This window comes from Crotalus tigris, unplaced genomic scaffold, assembly GCF_016545835.1.
Source record: "Crotalus tigris isolate CLP2741 ecotype Arizona unplaced genomic scaffold, ASM1654583v1 scf7180000019014.348434, whole genome shotgun sequence".
NCBI lineage: Eukaryota > Metazoa > Chordata > Lepidosauria > Squamata > Viperidae > Crotalus > Crotalus tigris.
This window is the reverse complement of record NW_024097328.1, coordinates 64,927-84,744: the sequence shown is the minus strand read 5'-3', so window position 1 is coordinate 84,744 and position 19,818 is coordinate 64,927. Positions and strand designations below refer to the sequence as shown.

General features: G+C 42.7%; 1 protein-coding gene across 3 annotated transcripts in view; it reads right to left on the bottom strand.

The window, feature by feature from the left end:
* Nucleotides 1–19,818, bottom strand: part of B3GAT1 (beta-1,3-glucuronyltransferase 1) — a 45,857-nt gene that overhangs the window by 6,388 nt on the left and 19,651 nt on the right. The window contains exons 2-4 of one of the 3 annotated variants that reach the window (XM_039358375.1): nucleotides 11,207–11,352; nucleotides 10,958–11,104; nucleotides 5,477–5,985 (exon numbers count right to left, since the gene is read on the bottom strand). In XM_039358375.1, the coding sequence (XP_039214309.1) occupies nucleotides 5,477–5,985; nucleotides 10,958–11,069 (621 nt within the window). In that variant the 5' untranslated portion in view covers nucleotides 11,070–11,104; nucleotides 11,207–11,352. Of the gene's footprint in view, nucleotides 1–5,476; nucleotides 5,986–10,957; nucleotides 11,353–19,818 lie in introns of all 3 variants that reach the window. The other 2 variants (XM_039358374.1, XM_039358373.1) reach the window with 2 other exon arrangements.

Genomic DNA, 19,818 nt, shown 5'->3' with positions numbered 1-19,818 from the left:
GTCTCCTGGTTTCTGGGCCAGCACCTTTTGATGCAGCCCATCAGTGGAAGGAAGGAGAGATGGAGAGAAGTGTAAATTCCTTCTTTTGTCTCTCTAGCAGGCAAGAACTGAAGCCAAGCCCAAACTTTTAAAGATTCAAAATTATAGCCTGTATCAACAGGCTATAATTTTGTATGTATCAACAACATTCTTGTATCAACAACATTCTTGATATTGGATAATGATCATGCTGATGACCACCAGAGCTCTCTGAGTGTATGGCAAAAAAATTTTTTTTTAAAGTAATACTGCATACCTTTTGATTAACAATCATTTGGAAAACCAAATCCAAACTGTAAGCCCAACTCTTTTGCCCTTCATTAGCAGATATCCAAGTATCCTCTTCCTTGTTGGGAAGTTGATATTTTTGGGGAGTTAGCATGCCTACTTGAGCAAATTTACTTGGAGACAGAAGTGTAGAATTAATTATTATAAATACCCCAGAAGGATAATGGACCCCATAATGGCAAGACTATGAGCAGCTGGAGTGGTCCAGATGGGCAATGTCAAGGACACTAATGCCAGCCCTTTAGGCTGGACAATAACCTTCAAATACAGGATGTCCAGAACCTCAATTATCTGTTCTTTGAACAGAAGACACATCTCTATAAAACTGAGGGTTAAGATAGCGAGAGAGAATCCACACACTATTCTTAAAATGTTCAGCCGATGCTGGTGGTGGGACAGGACATGGCGGCACATGGTGAGTTGAGACTCCACCCTCATCTCTGCCAAGGCCAACTGTTGACCCCATCAACAACTAAAGAAGGCATGCAGGATATTCATCCAGGAGCTTGCTGAAGACCATCAAAAAGTGGAGATGATGTCTACTTGTTCTATTGTTGGACCTGACAACAATGAGCTTCTGATCCCGGTGTTGCCACCTGGATAAACTAGCTGCATGTAGAGTAACTCTGGTATGTACATTGACATCTGCATAGAATTCCTGCTCCATCTATCATTCTTAAATCTGACTTTGGGGAACCAAGTGGTAAGAGTGAACGGCCTCTGCCAATAACATTTAAGCTCTGTCAAAGGCAGTTGATAGTGCTAGTAATAGATCAGCCTTTATAGCAATGTCAACAAACTTGAGATTGCCAAGTCCCCTCTGTCCCTAGTGCTGCCTTAAAGAAGACTGGGCAGCATGTTCCTGCTTGCAAATCTTCAGAAAAGCTTCCAGATCCTTCCAGAAATTCCTCCCAAATTACAATTGTCCGTGCGGCAAAAGGGGAACTATTAAATATATAGATAGTCCTCAAGTTACGACTACAGTCGTGGCTGGAATTTTGGTTGCCAAGCACCCAAAGCACCACGTGACCAGACTCCATCATTTTTATTTTTATTTTTACTGTGAATCACACAGTTCTCCTTCCATTCAGTGAATTATATGATTATTCAATGAATCCGAATTTTGTCCGTTGTTTTGTTGGAGGCCGGCTGGGAAATTCCTGTATCACGATCATGTGACCGCAGGACACTGCAACCATTGGTCAGTTGCCAAGAAGCCAACTTGTGATCATGTGACTGAGGGCTGTGGTGCGACAGTTGTAACTTTGAGGTGGGGCCATAATTAACTTTTTTCAGCGCTGTCGTAACTTTGTTAAATGAATGGTCATAAGTGTGGGGCTATCTGTAGAAGGTTAATTGTTTACCCTCCCTTCTACTGTCTTTAATTCAAGTCTGGAAGGCAGACAATCAGCTCCGCTTCAGATCACAGAATCAGCCATGACAATCACCCTGATTTTTGCTTACGCCTTAGAGGATTATTGCTGCAAGAAAAGAATGGAAGGAGAACAGTGGGCCTTGACTTCAGAGAAAAAAGTATGCAAGCCTAAACTTCTAACAAAATATGTAATTTCAACCTAAGTGTGTTTTATTTGCCCTGTCCTCATTTACTGTGGAACATGGCACACCACTCATGTGATGAGAATGGGTGTTAGTTAGGACTGGTCCATGACTGCTTTTCTAAACTAGCCTTTTCTCCACAACCTGAATTTGACCAGCCCTGTGAGATACAGACATCACTGAACTGAATTGACAAAATCCATGACAGATGTGCAAATGCCCTCTATAAAACGTGAAGGTTTCCCTGTCCAGTTGTGTCCAACTCTAGGGGGGCGGTGCTCATCTTCGTTTCTTGGCCGAGTCAGCCAGCGCTGTCCGAAGACACCCATGGTCATGTGACCAGCATGGCTATAAACCAAAGATGCACGGAACATTATGACCTTCCCACAGAAGTGGAACCTACTTATCTACTTGCATTAGCATGCTTTTGAACTGCTGGGTTGGCAGGAGCTGGAGCTAGTGACGGGAACTCAACCCATCGCATGGCGCTTGGGTCCCTAACCTTGGCTGTCAGCTTTCCAGCTGACAAGCTCAGCATCTTTAACCACTGAGCCAACCCCACTGCCCCCTGATGCCCTCTATAAGTGAGTCTTCGAATTGTGACTGTGTGGTTGAAAAATCAACTATCCAACATATAGTGTCAGGGTGCCAAAACAGAGCCTATAATGGAGACTTTGCTGATTTTTTGACTGGGGCAAATGAACCCCAAAATTATATCTGTAATCTAGGCCAGGGGTCACCAACCCCTGGTCCATGGACCAGTATGGGGCCACAGCATGCACAAATAAGCAAAGCCCCATCTGCAGGATGCAGGCAGCACACAAAACCACGCACTCTCCAGTCCGTGGAAAAACCTCTCTCCACAGAACTGATCCCTGGTGCCCAAAAGGTTGGGGACCCCTCATCTAGACATATGTTTATAATATTTTAGATTTTATATTTCGCATCTTGTAGTTTATATCTCTTGCATTTTTATTAACATGGGGTGCGAACGTGCCGTATGATAAATAGTCTTATTTCGAGTCGTTAAACCTGGCCTTGTTTCCTTGCTGATTTCAAATTGATCTTCCTTCTCAGCTCCCTTTCTAGTTTTCAGACTGCTGTTTTGGGCAATTTTTTGGAAAAAAAAAAAAAGAGAGAGAAAAAAACTCAGCCTGGACGCCATGCTTTGACAACAGGCAACATTTCATTTGCCTGCATTTAAATTAATTAACTTTACAGCGTGGTTGAAAATGACTTAATTTATAAAAATCCTAAGGGAAAGGAATGCGTCATGCGCTGCGGTCTATTAAAACCGCTGCACGCTGCTGGTGGTGAATCAGAGTTATTGCTCTTTAATGGCAGTCATATGCAAATAAGCCGTTATTGGCGGGGTGGGTGGGTGTCGTTTTATGTGCCTCCCAGAAGACTTTTTTTTTTTTTTAAAGGGCCGAACAGAAACACAAACTCACATTTAGACAACTTTTAAGGCCATGTTTTAAATTCTGGAATCAACTTCCATTTATAAAGGAACTGTGCACGTTTTTCACATTTATTGGATCACGTCTCACTGGAAGGAAATCTAGGTTTTTAACTCCCATGGATGTTTATAGGTGGGAAACAGAAACATTCAACAAAATCTGATGACATTTGATCAAAAGTTTGTCCACCCCCCTCAAAAAAAAAATCTGAAAAAAGATAAAGGTAGTCCTTGATTTATCACCTGGAATTACAGTCTCCAAGCACCCACGATACAATTTGTCTGCAAGTGTCTTTGTGTGTAAGCCGCTGTGGTAAAGTAAGCCTGGTGAGGCCCATCATAACTAAGGATAGTTGTTAAGAGACTGGTCATTAAGTGAGGACTACTTGTACATCCTAGAAATTGTGCATCAGTTGTGAGAGTTGCATTTTGAAAAACAGTTTAGATCAGGGGAATTCACAATTTGAACGTCTGCATTAAGGAAATGCAGATACCAATGAAGGAAAGCATGGTGATTTGCATTTTTTTTAAAAAAAAATAATAAAAAATCTGTGGACAATTTATAGGAACAGTTTGTCAATTAGGAGAAGATAATAGGGAAAGCATGATATGTAATGAGGCATTCTAGATATAGATAGTTATGAAATTATTATCTATAGAAAAAAACATGTCTGCATGAATTCCATCCGACTGTTGCAGGCAGTTAAATGGCCATAATTTTTAGCATAGCGCTCGGCATATCCTTAGCAGAGATTGAAACCTATTAAAAGATTATTTCAAATCTAGCAGATGGAATACACACCCCTATAAATGACATCTTTTTCTCATTTGCTGCTTTTGCTGCTCAAATTATTTTCTCAAGGCCACCTGTGAGTCCTTCCTAAAAAAAATGATTTCCTTTCTCTCTTTCATTCCCTATGTTATCAACATCTATTTCCAAATCTTCTTGGTTTAAGGTAGCGGTGTCAAACTCAATTTCATTGAGGGCCGCATCAGCATTGCAGTTGCCTTCAGGGGGCCGGGTGGGTGTGACCAGAGTGGGTGTGATCTACTGGGTAGGTGTGGCCAGCTTTACATTGTTTACATCAAGGGTCCTGTGAGGGCCTGGGCAGGAGTGGGATAGATCTGGCAGAAGGGAGTGGGACCAGGGCAAGTGCCAAGGCATGGTCCACTGGAGGAACCTCACTGTTCCTCTCAGGCCATGCGGGGGGTGGGGGTTATGGAGCTAAGACTGAATGCATTTCAGCATAGAGGGCCACCCCAAAATTGTACATTGGCTCCTGACTGGCCTGGGCCAGGGCCGAGGCAGCGGGGGCTGATCCCTCACTGTTTCCAGGATGGCTTCACGGGCCACATGAAACCACTTCATGGACCACATCTGGCCCCTGGGCCTTGTGTTTGACATGTCTGGTTTAAGGGATCAATTTAGGGAAGAAACGTAAGCTTACTTGCCAAGCACATATTTTCTGTGTCCAAAAGGCAGAAGTGCTTCATACCAAGGAAGGTTTGAGAAGCATCTATTGATGAGAAACCAGCCATTGCTGGCTGCCATGGTCATTAAGATCAGAGCAGTAATTGGCCTCCATATCTGCGGGACTTCAGTTTCCAAAAACCCAAGACAAACGTGACAAAGGCCAACAGTATGGTTTGTGAAATAAGACAGCTTCATCCCATCTCATCTCTTCCATCCTTCACCCACCCATCGCCTTTGGCGCAGGAACAGTAAACAGCAATTGTCTCATGGTGAGGGGTCAAAAAGAGAGAGAAGCTATCCTTGTCTCAATCAATCTGCAAGCCTCTTTGGAGCATCTGTCTACATTGGGAAACTGGATTCAATGACCACTGCTCTCACCCGCTATAAATGGACTTTTAAGAATCTCAGAACTTCAGAAGGGAATAGAGGAAGAGGTGATTTCCATAGATTAACGTCAAGCCTTCATCTGTACAAGTAACCTACATAAAACTAAAGACCCAGCACTGAGTGTGGTGTTTTCACTTACCTTCAGTCTCTTCTGCACCATCTCTTAGTGGTGGAGAAGGTCCACCAAGGCTTCCTAACAGAGGGACATGATCCATTGCAGGCCAACATTAGCAACTTAGCCTAGTTGGCTGAGTGGCCCGCAAGCATCTTACCTCCTCAAAAAGTTCCAGACTATAGGTGTTATCATCATCCGCAAAGTAAACAATCCCTGGTTGACTGTTGTTTCTATTAAAAGTCTCCCTCAGCCACCTGAGGGCCAGGTTCCTTTGCATGGTTCCCCGAGGAATCCGGGGGTCCCGCATGTCCCCTCTCAGCTTGTAGTTGCGTGGGGTCTCCACGTTGAGGTGGGTGTAGTTCAGCCCAGTGTCTCTCAAAAGCCGAGTGACCAAAGCAGTCCGACGTTGGGAGTCCTCCACCAAGATCCAGTGCAAGTTTGGGACATGCAAAAACGTATTGGACAACCGTGTCAGCTCCGCCTTTTGGACCGGCCGGCTGTAAGTAGGAGTGACCACATGGATAGTGGGTAAGGCGTCCGACCAAGGAGGTGGGCGGGTGTAGACGTATTCTGTCCTAACCACCTCCACAATGTCACGGTCAGATAAGCAATACTCTTTAGAGTCCGAGCCTTGGGAGAAGTCACGACGGGTGTCCCCACCATCCTCTACGGAAGAGAAGGAACAAGAGAAGAACAATTGAAGCAGCAAATAGGCAAACATCGCCTCTTGGTTAGGAAGGAGGAGTAGAAAGCAAGCTGAAGAGCAGAAGCCATCAGGCGTACAGGATGGAAAGTGGGCAAATAGTATTTGCCATCTTCCACTATGTCCTAAATAAGTCACTGTCAATTTTGCATTTGATAACAAGACTCAAAACAATTTCTAATCCTGAATCTCCTTGGTTCCCTTCATTTCCTTGTATCAACTATCAGTTCTTTGGGATAAGAAAATCTGCCTTCTGACTTTATGGCAAAAGCTGTGGATGGTGATGCCTCTCTATAAATAATTGTCATCATCATCATCATCATCCATAATTTGTATTTGGAGCAAAAAGAATTAACACTGTAGGAGAATAGTACATAAATCAAGTCAAGTGGCTGGGAAAACAGTGATGAAGCTGGATGGAATCAAATGAATAGGGGGTGAAATGGTTACCTGCAAGGATGAAGAACATTTGGTGCAGCCAGTGTGTGTGGACTGCAAGTGTGAGTAATTCAGCCCCAGTTCTGTAAAACTGACAAAGTAATTTCAGGAGAAAGCAGTTTGTGAAATCGCTCTACCCTTATTGTGTTTCATTGATTCATTTCATTGATTCTCCAGCTTGTTTACTTGAAATCCTGAACGTGACTGGGATTGCATCAGATTATATAAGCGTATATTTTATACTTCAACTCTATGTTCTCCTCCAGCTCACATCTTCAACCCACCCCTGAAAAAATACACCGTAAGTTACCTTTGGAGTCTATTTTAAAATAATCACGCTTGGTGTGGATGGGTGCAAAATATAATTATTTCCCCAGAAACTTCATCAGATTGGAGAGCTGCATTTTGAAAGAAGAAAAACAACTTCATCAACACAATTCTTTTCAGCTAACATCCCTTTTGCCCTAGTTGTCTTTTTTTATAAAGAAATAGAAGACTGTTAGTCTTGAACTAAGGATAGCAAATTTGCAATAACGCCTAGGTGAAGAAAGAACTGGGAAAACACAAATGCATCAGAATAGCATTCAGATAGGTAAAGGAGCTTAAAGAACAGTGGCATTAGAACGGTGTGATAGCCTAGAGGTGAAGACTCTCACTTCCCACTTGGAAGGTTGAGAGTTCAATCCTAAGCAGTGGCAGATCTTTCTCTATCTGCTGCAAACTCTGTGTAGGTGTCAGGAATGGCATCCAGCCAGTAAATGCCCAGTTTCATTCAGTTGCCCCAACTCTACCCCGAATCAAGGGATTACAAGATCATAAAAAGAAAAAACACCAATGCTATTTAATGTCCATTTGCTTATGTTGGTCTGCTAGATGAGAAGTGCAACATCTAAAGATTAAAAGCAGCCCTGGGAGTTTATTCCCAAAATAATTAACAATATTTAATACAGGTAGTCTTCAATTTACAACAGTTCATTTAGTGACCGTTCAGGGTTACAGCGTTTAAGGTCACACTTACAACCATTGCAGCATCCCCATGGCCACCCGATCAAAATTTAGACTGCTTGGCAACTGACTCATATTTATGACGGTTGCCGTGTCTTGTGATCATGGGATCCTCTTTTGTGACCTTCTGACCAGCAAAGTCAATGGGGAAGCTGGATTCACTGAACAACTATGTTTCTTAACAACTGCAGTCATTCTCTTAAAAACTGACAAGAAAGGTTGTAAAATGGGGCAAAATACACTTAACAAATGTCTCACTTAGCAAGAGAAATTTTGGGTTCAACCGCGATCGTAAGACAAGGATTATCTGTATGATAGACTGAGGATGTGACAGGGTCTGTGAGAATTGCATTCACACAGCAAACATCCCCAGATTAGATAAACATTTAGTGTGTTCATTCATCTAATGTATTAAAGCTAGTTAGGTTTAATATTTTGGTGGTTCAGCCTATTGTGTATATATAGTCTGATTAGTTTATGAGCCAGAATATTGTAGAAAACTTGTTAATTCCATCAGCAAGTTATGCACAGCCAGGCAATAATCACATTAAGTGTATTTTAGCAATCAAATGTAATTCTAATTAAAGCTAATGAATTGAATGGAAAACTCACTCTGCTCCTTCTTCCTTGTTGTGGTCTATTCTTTAAAAATATTACCTCTGGGTGGACCCAAAAAAAATATATTGGGCATATTTTTTTCAGACTATAAAATTCAAGAAACGGAGTTGTCTTTTCTGTCGGGAAATCTTGGTGACTGCCATTTGACAAGGATCCGATGGAGGGTCAGCTGCAGTCTCTCAAGAAGAGCCCCTCTGTTATTATTATACTTTTCACAATTCTTTAGGGAGACAAAAATAATCCAGAGCTATCAGACACACAACTCAGTTGCACTCACTGAGTATTATTTGGACTCAAAAACATGACCTGTAATGCAAAAGGGATGCCCTGGGGAGCGTTGCCTTTTTTTTTCTACTGTGATCAGAAGCAAGGCATTCATCTCGTCTCTCCCGGCCAACTGATTCCTCTAATCCTCCAACTGCATAAGGAGCTCCTGATCTGCTGCAATAGGAAACCAGCAATTTATAAACCTGCTGCCTGGTGACTGAAAGAATGAAAAATAAAGAAGGCTAAGGAAATAGGTTGGAGTGGAGAGGTTGTCTGCTGGCATCGACATCCAACTGATATGGGTTGGAAAATGGAACGTGCTTCTCTCTATACAAAAAGACCTAGGACAAATGAAAAAGAAAAGTTCTAGTGCCAAGCTTAGAAAGTTTGACTTCTGGACCATGGGCAGTGAGATTACAGATTTTGACTTCAGGGCCATGGAGAACGAGATTACAGATTTTGACTTCAGGACCATGGACAGCGAGATCACAGATTTTAACTTCAGGGCCACGGAGAGTGAGATTAGATTTTGACTTCAGGACCATGAACAGTGAGATTACAGATTTTGACTTCAGGACCATGGACAGCGAGATCACAGATTTTAACTTCAGGGCCACGGAGAGCGAGATTAGATTTTGACTTCAGGACCATGGATAGCAATGTCCTACCGGTAGTCCACAATCTACAGTTGGGACCAGAATTTCCATGGCTAAGCAAGGCAGTTGTTAAGTGAATCATGCCTGTTTTTGCAACCTTTTTGCTAGGGTTGTTAAGCAAATCACTGTATTGAAATGAATGATGCTGCCTTAAGCAAATCCAGCTTTCCCTACTGACTTTGCTTGCAAATGGCGATCGCATGGCCCAGAGACACTGCCACCTTTGTCAGTACACGCCGTTGGCCAAGCATTTGTATTTTGATCACATGACTGTAATTTTTCAAGGAAGAAATGAAAGAATGATAAAATTGGAGCATCCTTGCAGTTGCAAAGAATTAGCTAACATGCGACATGCCCTCAATGAAAGGTTGTTTGTAAAAGACCTGTGTATAAACAAAACTATTCATTTTCAAAGGTCAAAGGTTTTTTTAAAAGCACACAGAGATAATCCATTTTCCTTCCAATGTAAATAACAGAAATGATGAAAAGGTTCATGGGACTCTTTTGATCAGTCACCCTACTAATTTTGATTCAATGTAACCAAGAAAGACCAAGATATAGCTCCTTGGAGTTCCAGGAAAACGGTTTTGCATTTAAATATTATTGATTCCTTGGGGTTTATCAGCCAAGCTTCACCTACTCCTTACAATGTTTTCCATACTGTAAGGAGTGGATTTAAGGCTTTTTTGGGGGGGGGATAACTGCTACCTTCTTCACTCCTTGTATGGTGTACTGGATAAGGAGTTGGCTCAGGAATTGGAAGATACAAGGACAATCCTGTTCTCCTTCATGGAAGGTTATTGAGTAGGTCCTGAGTATCTAAAATTCAGGGCTTAAGGCACCAGAGGAACGAAAGCATTATTTTTGTAATTTGTTGGTTCATATTTATCTAGTAATTGGAAAAAGAACACTAGGCAAGATCTAAACCTGATCCATAAGATAGTAGAGGGGAGAGGTTGTGATGGAGAAGATGTGTATGACCAACGTCATACATGACATTGTAAACCTGTGCTATGCTATGGTTTGTAAAATAAGCTACAATTGGCTGTATTCACACACCTTGCTAAACAAACCATATTCTGCTTAGCACAATGTGTAAACCCAGCCTATCCATAGGCTTGTAAGCAAGAGGACCATATAGGGATACAAGATAGTATGGTGGGGGGGGGTGTCAAGGCACGTTTATCAGCACCAAGCCTTAAAGAATGCCAAGCTTGACTACAGCCTGTTTCAAAGCTTGCAAGGTTGGCCATAATAGGAAACAGAATACTGGATCCCCATTAAGCTGACTCAGAGAAAATAATAACCTTGGGATCTTTATGGAAAGGGATGCTGTATCTTTGAACCCATATTGGGCATTATAAAATGAACAAAGAAATATGTAGCACAATCATTTTATGGGTTTTCATGTTAGATAGCTAGCTGGACACTTTAATAACATCCTATCTCTTCTTCTGGGCAAGGAATCATCTCGGAACACATGAAGAAAATATGAAACCTTCCATGTTGAAGGAGCAAATTGAAATTTATTGTTATTAAACAACTTTAATATTGAAATGCCATTCCAGAAAAAAAAGTTCTTTCTTTGCTAACCTCCATCCTTCTAGGAGATGTGGCCTGGGAAGGTGGCCTTCCATTCAGCTTAATTCTTGAAGAACCATAGCCGAATTCCTACTGAGCTTCTAGAAACTTCAAGATGGATTTTTGTTCCTGGCCAATAAGGAAACTTCAGTATTCAGTGTGGACTTTCCTATGTGTAAACTAAATAAGAAACAAGGTTTCTGTATCTCTAGATGTTTGGGCTTCAGAATCTTGGAAGGAACCTAATGTATAAGAAACTGGTTGATGAAATGAGTATAACAGTGGGAAGGCTGATGATGTGGTGGTGGAGGCGGCGGTGGTGGATGATGGGGCCAATGATGGTCAGAGCTGGCCTGGGCTTTCTCCTCACCCTTATGCACGGCAAGCAGGGGAGCAATGGCGCTCTGATGCCAGACGGTGATAAGCAGTGTCCAGGGAAGCACAATCAGCACAATCGCCAAGATGTCTCGTCGCTTCGGCATCTCCAAGGCTGATGGGACCCACAGCTCCTCATTACCTGACAGTAGAAACCCCAGAGACAGAACAGGAGACCACATGGAGATCAAGGCAAGAAGAAGTCAGAAGGCCGTTAAAAAGCCACGAGGCTCACACGTCTTACCAGTGCTCAAAACCCACCCATTGCACAAGCAGGTTTGCAGAGGCAGCACTTGCCACCAAGGAGAGGCCAAGTTGCCCCCAACAGGGAAGACGCTTCTCTGGGTGACGTCACTGGCCAGGACTTCAGGATCCCTTTCGGAAGGACGCCTGGAAAGCAAAGTGAAAAAGGGGTAGACATCACAGAGATAGAGAGAGAGAGAGATAGAAAGAGAGAGTGCAGTCCTGCAGGCCACTTTAGCTGACTGTGTTCAGCAGGTCAGCGGTTCAAATCTCACCGGCTCAAGGTTGACTCAGCCTTCCATCCTTCCGGGGTAGGTAAAATGAGGACCCAGATTGTTGGGGGCAATGTAAATATATATATATATATAATATATATATATATATATATATATATATATATATATATATATATATATATATATATCTGTTTTGTATTTGTATATAGGTCTTGTTGTTTTTCTCCGCGAAAATTGGAAGTGTCTTGGCAACGTTTCGACGAAGTCACATTCGTCATCTTCAGGCTGGTGTTTTTAGCTTCTTGCTTTGAGCAGCAATGTGTGGTTTTAGCTGTTTCAATGTATATATATATACATTGCTTACTGGTATACACCGCTTAGAGAGTGCTTGCACTTAAAGCAGTATATAAGTCTCATAAATAAATAAATATACAGAGATAGATAGATAGATAGATAGATAGATAGATAGATAGATAGATAGATAGATAGATAGATATAGATATAGATATATAGATATAGATATAACCTTTACTGTCATTTTTTTACTGTGGGCACACTGACACACATTAAAAATGAAATTCTGTTGCCTGCTCTCAAAAGTGTACACATACATAACACACATATAGACATGCTATACGCATTTATATGTATGTACCTACAACTTTACATATAAATACTTATAAATATTAATCACTGTCCGTCTTCAATACATAGCGGAAGGAGGAAACTTGAGAGTTCACAAGGTTGACATTGTATGGAACAAAGCTCTGGCTGAAACTGGATGTTCTGCTTAAGGTTGGATGGGTCCAGTGTCCATCCCACATTTGCACCGCAGAGAAGAGGAACAGAATCACAGCGTCGGAAGGGGACCTTGGAGGTCTTCCAGCCCAACTCCTTGCTCGAGCAGGAGACCCTATACCAGTGGTGGCCAACCTGTGGGCACCCACACACGCCGTCACCCCAGCCCCACCTGCCCCCGTGGCCCCGTCCTCACCAGCAGCCCTCCTGGAGGAGAGTCACCCTGGGAGCTGCCCACGTGGAGCAGTGCAGCCAAGGACATGGCAGCTGGGCAGCAGGGACAAGACTCCGCCCTTGTGCCCATTGCATGCAGATGATGCTGCGGGGCGCGGGCGGAGGGCGTGACCACCATGGTACTGCAGGGCCGCCTGGGCAATCTGCTGCAGCGGACTGTGGAGGCAGTAGGTGACCCTGTGGGTGGGAGGGGGGTGGGCAGGGCGCGGAGCAGAGCAGGAGGGCAGGGCAGTTTTTGGGCACTCGGTGTCTAAAAGGTTCTCCATCACTGCCCATTTCAGACAAATGGCTGCTCTGTCTCTACTTAAAAGCCTCCAGTGATGGAGCACACGTCTGTTCTGTTAGATTTCCACCAGAAGAAATCTTAAGATTGTCTCCAGATTGCCTGAGATCTCTTTTCCACTGTTTGTCCTGCCAAACGAAGTCCAAGGCTGGGAGTAGATTAAGCTGACATACAGGTTTAGCTCAGATTCTAATGGGAACCCAGACAAGATTTAAGCAGGCTGTATTTTATCAAGGGGTTATCTTGGCAAGCGGTGTAGATCACATCAGTGCCAATGTGGAGTGGATAATTTACAGACCAGGGATGGAAGTTGGGCTGAATCATGGGTAGACAAAGAAAGAGACTTCGACAGGCTGATTTAAGCACTGCAGTGCAGGCAACGAGGGGCCATGTTTGTGTTTGTGTGTTCAGGTGTGTGCACACATGCATGGGCATGCAGAAGGACAGTGTCATCATTCAGAGGCCAGGAAATCATAGAAATGTTCCTTTTCTGGTTAATTCATGGAGACATCCATGGGGTTTTCCTGGCAATAATATCTAAGTGGTTTGCTTTAGTTCTTCTGGGATTCATTTCTCTTTACTTGGATTTGGGGATCTGTAAAATCCGACACTGCCCACTAGTCTCCATTGAAATAGTCCTTTTCTTAAATCAAGGATAGTCTGGTTTGTTTGTTTTTTTATTTTGTCCTTCAGAAGAATGAGATACTTATTTTAGAGCTGGCCTGAAGGTGTCTTGCAAAGTTCTTTATTGAACTGATAAGCCGAGAAATTTGGTGAATGGCTTTGCTAACTTTCTCCAGGAGAAAGAAGGGCCTGCTCTGAGCAAGGACAGGGTTCTTTTGATTGAAGAAGAAGCCCCAACCCATCTTAAAAGGGCCGAGGTGCTTTTGAAGCTATCTCACCTCGTCGCCTGCACCAAATTTCCTGGCAGGAAGTCTCACATACGGATTTTGTACAAATAAATATTTCCTTCCGGCAGGTTTAAATCTCCTACTAACCCATTTCATGGAAGGTGTCTAATACTAGTATTATCTTTGTCTTGTTTATTTATCCAATTTCTACACCATCTCTCCCCCCTAAGCAATTATGGGAGGGAAACGAAAACTTCTTCCTGTCTATCTTTTCGTAAAGGGGTAAATTAACATTATAGGAAAGGAGCTAAAGATTTTCAGTTAGATGAAACACAGTTTGGAAAAAGTTGTGTGTGTGTGTGTGTGTGTGTGTGTGTGAGAGAGAGAGAGAGAGAGAGAGAAAGAGAAAAATGGAAAAAGAGCAACAGAGAGAGAGAGAAACAGAGAGAAATGGAGAGAAAAACAGGAAAAAAACAGAGGGGGGAAACAGAGAGAGAGAACAACAGAAACAGATAGAGAAATGGAGAAACTGTGAGAGAGAGAAAGAGAGAAAGAGGGGGGGGGGAACAGAGAGAGAGAGATAGATAGAAAGAGAGATAAAAGAGAAGAACAGGCAAACCCCCACCCAATAAAAATAGCAATAAAGCTCATTCTCATTAATTACTCTGTAAGCCATTACTGCCTTAAAAAAACCCATAACTTTAATGGAGGCTATTATAAAATATAGCAGCAAAACTGTGAAACTAATTACAGTGCCGTCATTATAGAGAAGCAAATGGGTGGGGGGGGGATACCCAATCAACTCCCTCCCTCCCCAGAAATCATGTTTCTGTCTGGCTAAAAATTCTGTTCTCGCCCAGGAAGGAAGTTTGCCGTCCACCCTTCAGGTCTTCTGGGACTCCTCCATCGCTGCTCTTCTATCTAATGAATGCCCCTCCCTCCTTCCAAATCCAACTTAGAGGGTATTTTCTCCTCCTCTCCCCCTCCACCTTCATAGCACTCGGTCTGCCTTCCTGCAAAATCAAGTGGTAGATGACTAAAGTGGTTGAAGAGGCAGCAGGAGGAGAGCTGTGCTTATTAGTTAGTTTAGTTTCTATCCCACCTTTATTTATTTATTTTTTAAAAAAACAACTCAAAGTGGCAAACATACCTAATATCCTTTCTGGTTTTCCCCACAACAACGATCCTGTGAGGTGGGCTGGGATGAGAGAGAGAAGGACTGGCTCAAAGTCACCCATGCCTAAAGCAGGACTAGAACTCACTATCTCCTGGTGATTGGCCCAAAGTTACCCAATCGGCTTTCGTGGCTAAGGCGGAACTGGAACTCACTGTCTTGTACACACAATTCCCTGCAAGTAGAAAACTAGCAGGACAAGCAAAGAACTAAGCTTAGAGCATTTTGACCCCAGATCCTGGATTCCTATTTTATTCCTTGGCTGGAGCACCATTCCAAAAGGCCGTTTCCTCCCTACAATCCGCCGTCCTCCATTTCTATTTCATTCTGTTCAAAAGTATGGATTTCACGTGCAGCCTCTGCTAAATGGCTCCCATAAGCATGAGTTATTGAATAAACTATAACTGGCTAGATTCATAAAAATGCGCTAACCAAGAACCGTGATTTAAAACCCACGATGACTTGCTAAGCCCAAACAAATCACTCAGTGGGTTAGGATAGAGTCTGTCCATAGTTTTAGCCTCCGGCTTGCATAGAAAGGCTAAGAATAGCTAAAAGAGATGGAAACCCTATGGTTCAACTCCGGCCCTCCTAATTTCTACTTAATTCAGCATCCAAGTGGGCTGTCGGAGGTGGGAAGAACGTCAGGAAAGGTAGAAAAAAACCCCGACACCCCAAATCCTTCACTCCTTTTTTTAAGTATTCATTCTGCAATCCTGACCACCATCTTAATTTTTTTTTTTTAATATTCTCCCAATGACCCTAATAGGAGGGACTAGTGAGAGCTACATGGGTTCCTAGTCTCTGGCAAGCTGCCATTTTTAACTTTCCCACAATTCCCCAAAGTAATGCTTTGTAGGACACTGTGCTGCATGGTGAGGTATCATAAAAGCTTAGTTTTTATTCTGGGCTACAGCTCCGGGGCTTTGTCCGCTTCATCCATTATCTGTAAAGTCTCGCTGTTTTTGTGATTTTATTATCATCCTACCTTTTTATTATTTTTTTTATAAAAAAAAACCCCTCAAAGTGGTAAACATATCTAATACTCCTTCTTCCTCCTGTTTTCCCCATAACAGCAACCATATGAGGTGAGTTGGCCCAAAGTCACCCAGCTGGCTTTCATGCTTAAGATGAGACTAGAACTCCCAGTCGCCTGGTGATTGGCCCAAAGTCACCCAACCGGCTTTCATGCCTAAGGCCAGGGGTCTTCAAACTTGGCCCTTTTATGACTTGTGGACCAACTCCCAGAATTCCTCAGCCAGGCATGTTGGCTGAGGAATTCTGGGAGTTGAAGTCCACAAGTCATAAAAGGGCCAAGTTTGAAGACCTCTGCCTAAGGCAGAACTAGAACTCACCATCTCCTGGTGATTGGCTCAAAGTCATCCAGCTGGCTTTCATACCTAAGGCAGGATTAGAACTCGCAGCCCCTGAGTTTTTTTTTTTTTTCCCCTATGGAGAATCCTCCCTACAGTATAGAAGAGGATCTTTACCTCATCTGAGTGCCTTTACATTCTCCTGCATGCGGAGTACTATTCCCAGCTGTCGAGATTTATTTTTAATTATGGAAACTTCACAAATGCGCTGGCGGGGGGGGGGGAACCTGCACAATTTATCTTGGTGTCTTTTAAATGTTTATTAATAACTCCAGGTAATAATAAATGTAAGTTTACTTAATGCAAAAACAAGGAGCGAGTGTCAAGCTGAGACTGCATTGACTTGCCTACATTTTGCTACCTGTAACTCGGAGAAGCAGCTAAGAAGGGTTCAAGCAACTATTTGGCTGCCTGAGTCTGTGATTTGTTCTGCATGTTAACCTTAAATCATTGTTAGGTTTAGCTATGCTTTATTGAATGAACTATCACTCAATGGATTTGTGCATTGCTCTAGGCCAGTGGTTCTCAACCTGTGGGTCGGGACCCCATTTGGGGTTGAACGACCATTTCACGGGGGTCACCAAACCACGCAGTCCGCCATTTTTTTCCCCCTTTTCCTTAGCTGTGCTACTCCCTTTTATTCTATTGGCTTTTGAAAGCCAATAGAAATGACTCTCTTGAATAGAGTCCCATTCTGCACACGGTGCTGCACCAGTTGAGTAGTCCTCGACTTACGACCGGTTGAGTAGTCCTCGACTTACGACCGGTTGGGGGTCGTGGCATTAAAAAGGTTGAGAACCACTGCTCTAGGCCAAAATGCCAATCTGAATGTATAGCCTGTTTAGGTTCGTGGAACTGATTTGTAATAAGACATCTAGATTGATTCATATGTTATTGTTTTTATTTATATTTATATTCTGTCTTTTTTATTTTTATAAATAATTTAGGAAGGCAAACATATACCTAACACTGTTTCCTCCTGTTTGCCCCCACAACAGCCCTTTCAGGTGGACTGGGCTGAGAGAGAGTGGCTGGCCCAAAGTCACCCAGCCATCTTTCATGCCTAAGGCAGGACTAGAACTCACTGTCTCCTGGGGATTGGCCCAAAGTCACCCAGCTGGCTCCTTCCATGCCTAAGGCGGGACTAGAATTCACCATCTCCTAGTTTCTAATCTGGTGCCTTAAGCACTAGACCAAACTGGCATATTTTGTGCTAAGTCATGGATTGGTTTCAGCCATGATTTGTTGAGCTAATTACAGTGTCCCAATTCATACCTAATGCTAAGCCTCAAACCATATTTTATATACCGAAATAATTAGCTTCACACAACAAATTAGCCCAAGAGCAAGCGACTTGCATTTTGGCTTGGTGAAAACGTAGTTGATTACCATATGTTTCTGATAATTTTCAGTTATATGCTTCTCTTAGGCTGTTTGGGGGGGTGGGGAAGAAAGAGTTTTTGTTTTATTTTAAGAAAACATAGCAACGGAATATTTTCTTAAAAACCCTTCAGCCAGTTCCAGTAACTGGCAGAACTCCATTTCCCGAGAAGTGCCAATCAGTATTTCTAATAGGGTGGCTACTGATTTAATGCAATCTGGATTCCTCAGGGCAGACCAGGAGCTGGAGAAAATTGGAAAAGGAAATGAAGTTGCCGTGACTTAAGCTTTAGAAGAGCCTGCAAATTCCAGTTCCGAAATTAAAATAAATAAATAAGTAAATAAAAATAACATAACGTAGGGCGATGTTCCCAGAATATTGCCGAGGGAGCTGATGGCGCGTTGAAAGTCTAAAAAGAGAACTGCCAGAAATAATAATTAGAAGTTCTTTTTAATTCCGTGATTTGACATTTCCCTTAATAACTCAGAGAAGGGGAAGGAGAAAAGGCAGGGATATTTTGGACGTGCCTCATTCTGTCCACTCAGCTGACCAATTGCTTAGAAAGCAAAGAGGGCTTGTGATTAACCTTTCTTTAGCCATTAGGCTTCATTTCACACAAAACCAGGGCAGCAACAGCCTGGGAGGAATGAAGCTAAATGACATCTAGTTTGGGTTTTGTTCTTGGGGACAGGAGTGGTGAGGAGAGCATATCATCCCCTCTTTATTTTCCAATTGCTTCACTTGACAGGAGTTTCCCATAATTGCCTTGAGGAGTTCAGTGACCCACAAGGTTAGGACACTGGGCTGATGAGTGGCAGGCTTGTGTTCGAGACCCAGTTGCTGCCGCAGGACAGGGTGAGCTCCCGTCACTTGCTCCTGCTGACCCAGCAGTTAGAAAGTGGGCAACTGCAAGTAGATAAATGAGTACCCGAAGGAGCATTTGAGGACATGGAAGGAGCCCCCATCTGGGCATCCCCCAGGCAACGGTGATACCTTTCAGCCCAAAAGCGCTTTGGTGTTCTCAACATGACTGCAGCTCATAATTGCCTGTATATATCTATTTAGAAGCGTTTAGAAAGTTTATCAGCATTTTGATTCTAATAGTAGGTCACCCATCATGCCTTCTCCAGCAGCCATTTTGTCAGCAGACACCTCTTTGGGGCAACCATGGTATCATGGTGTCCACCACAGTCTTCAGTTGTGTCCACCAGATCAAAATAACTGGGATTCTTGGTGCTCTCTGAGCTCGGTTGTATTTCTTGCAGACGTTTCATCACCCAACTAGGTAACATCATCAGTGTTAGAATGGAGTGGGGTCTCTTGCTCTCCTCACCATTCAACAGAGATAATAAAAAAAACCTAGAAAACAAACAAAAAGATTGAAACACTCCCTCACCAGCAATCAATACCTAGTTAAGCAGAGATTAACACCAGGATTAATACCAGACCAACATTCAAGCAGTAAACAATGACCCAATAAGGAACTATCCAGACAAAAACAACATTCTCACCAACACTGACAGGGCAAGCCATTTATATATAAACAGAGAACAAACCTCAATCTCTTCTAGCACTGAAGATGGGTAATGAAACATTTGCAAGAAACAACCAAATTCAAAGAGCATCAGTGATCCCACAATTCAACCCTGAGCTACAAATACTTCTTCTATTAGGACCAAAATAAACTGGGATTAAACCCTTTTGACTGCAGTGGGACTTACATCTAGGTAAAGCATCTGTAAGTTACAAATTTAGTGCTGAGCAGAGTTTTAACTGAATTGTGTGTCTTAGACCTCTGGTCCAGTCTAAATCAACCCATGCTTTTTTTCTAAATCCTGGTCAGGGATCACAACCAGTCCTTCATGTTGCAGCTCTCTACAACAGTTGTGTCTTTTCCAGGTTGTATATTTTCTCTCCACAAATGCAGCACACATACAAAAAAATGTGCTTGTTCTTGTGGTCTTTGAAACCAGAGAGTTTCCCAGCCCTGTTATTTGCACTGAATTTCACTAAAATTAATTAAAAAGCTCAGATATGATTCACGTCCCCATGGAGTCACTGGAGATTTGCCATCTCTATTTTAAATTAATTTTTACATAAACCTATTTTGAGTGTAATGACCACAGAACGCCTTCAGCTTCCTTCTAACCTGCATCGGCTTGAGCTGTTCCCTTTTAAGCGTTCAGCCCTTTCAGAGAATTTGAACAAAGAAATCTGTTGGTTTTGTGAAATTGCTAAGCAGATCCAAATTGGCTTATATTATCACTGTAAATGTAAATTTCC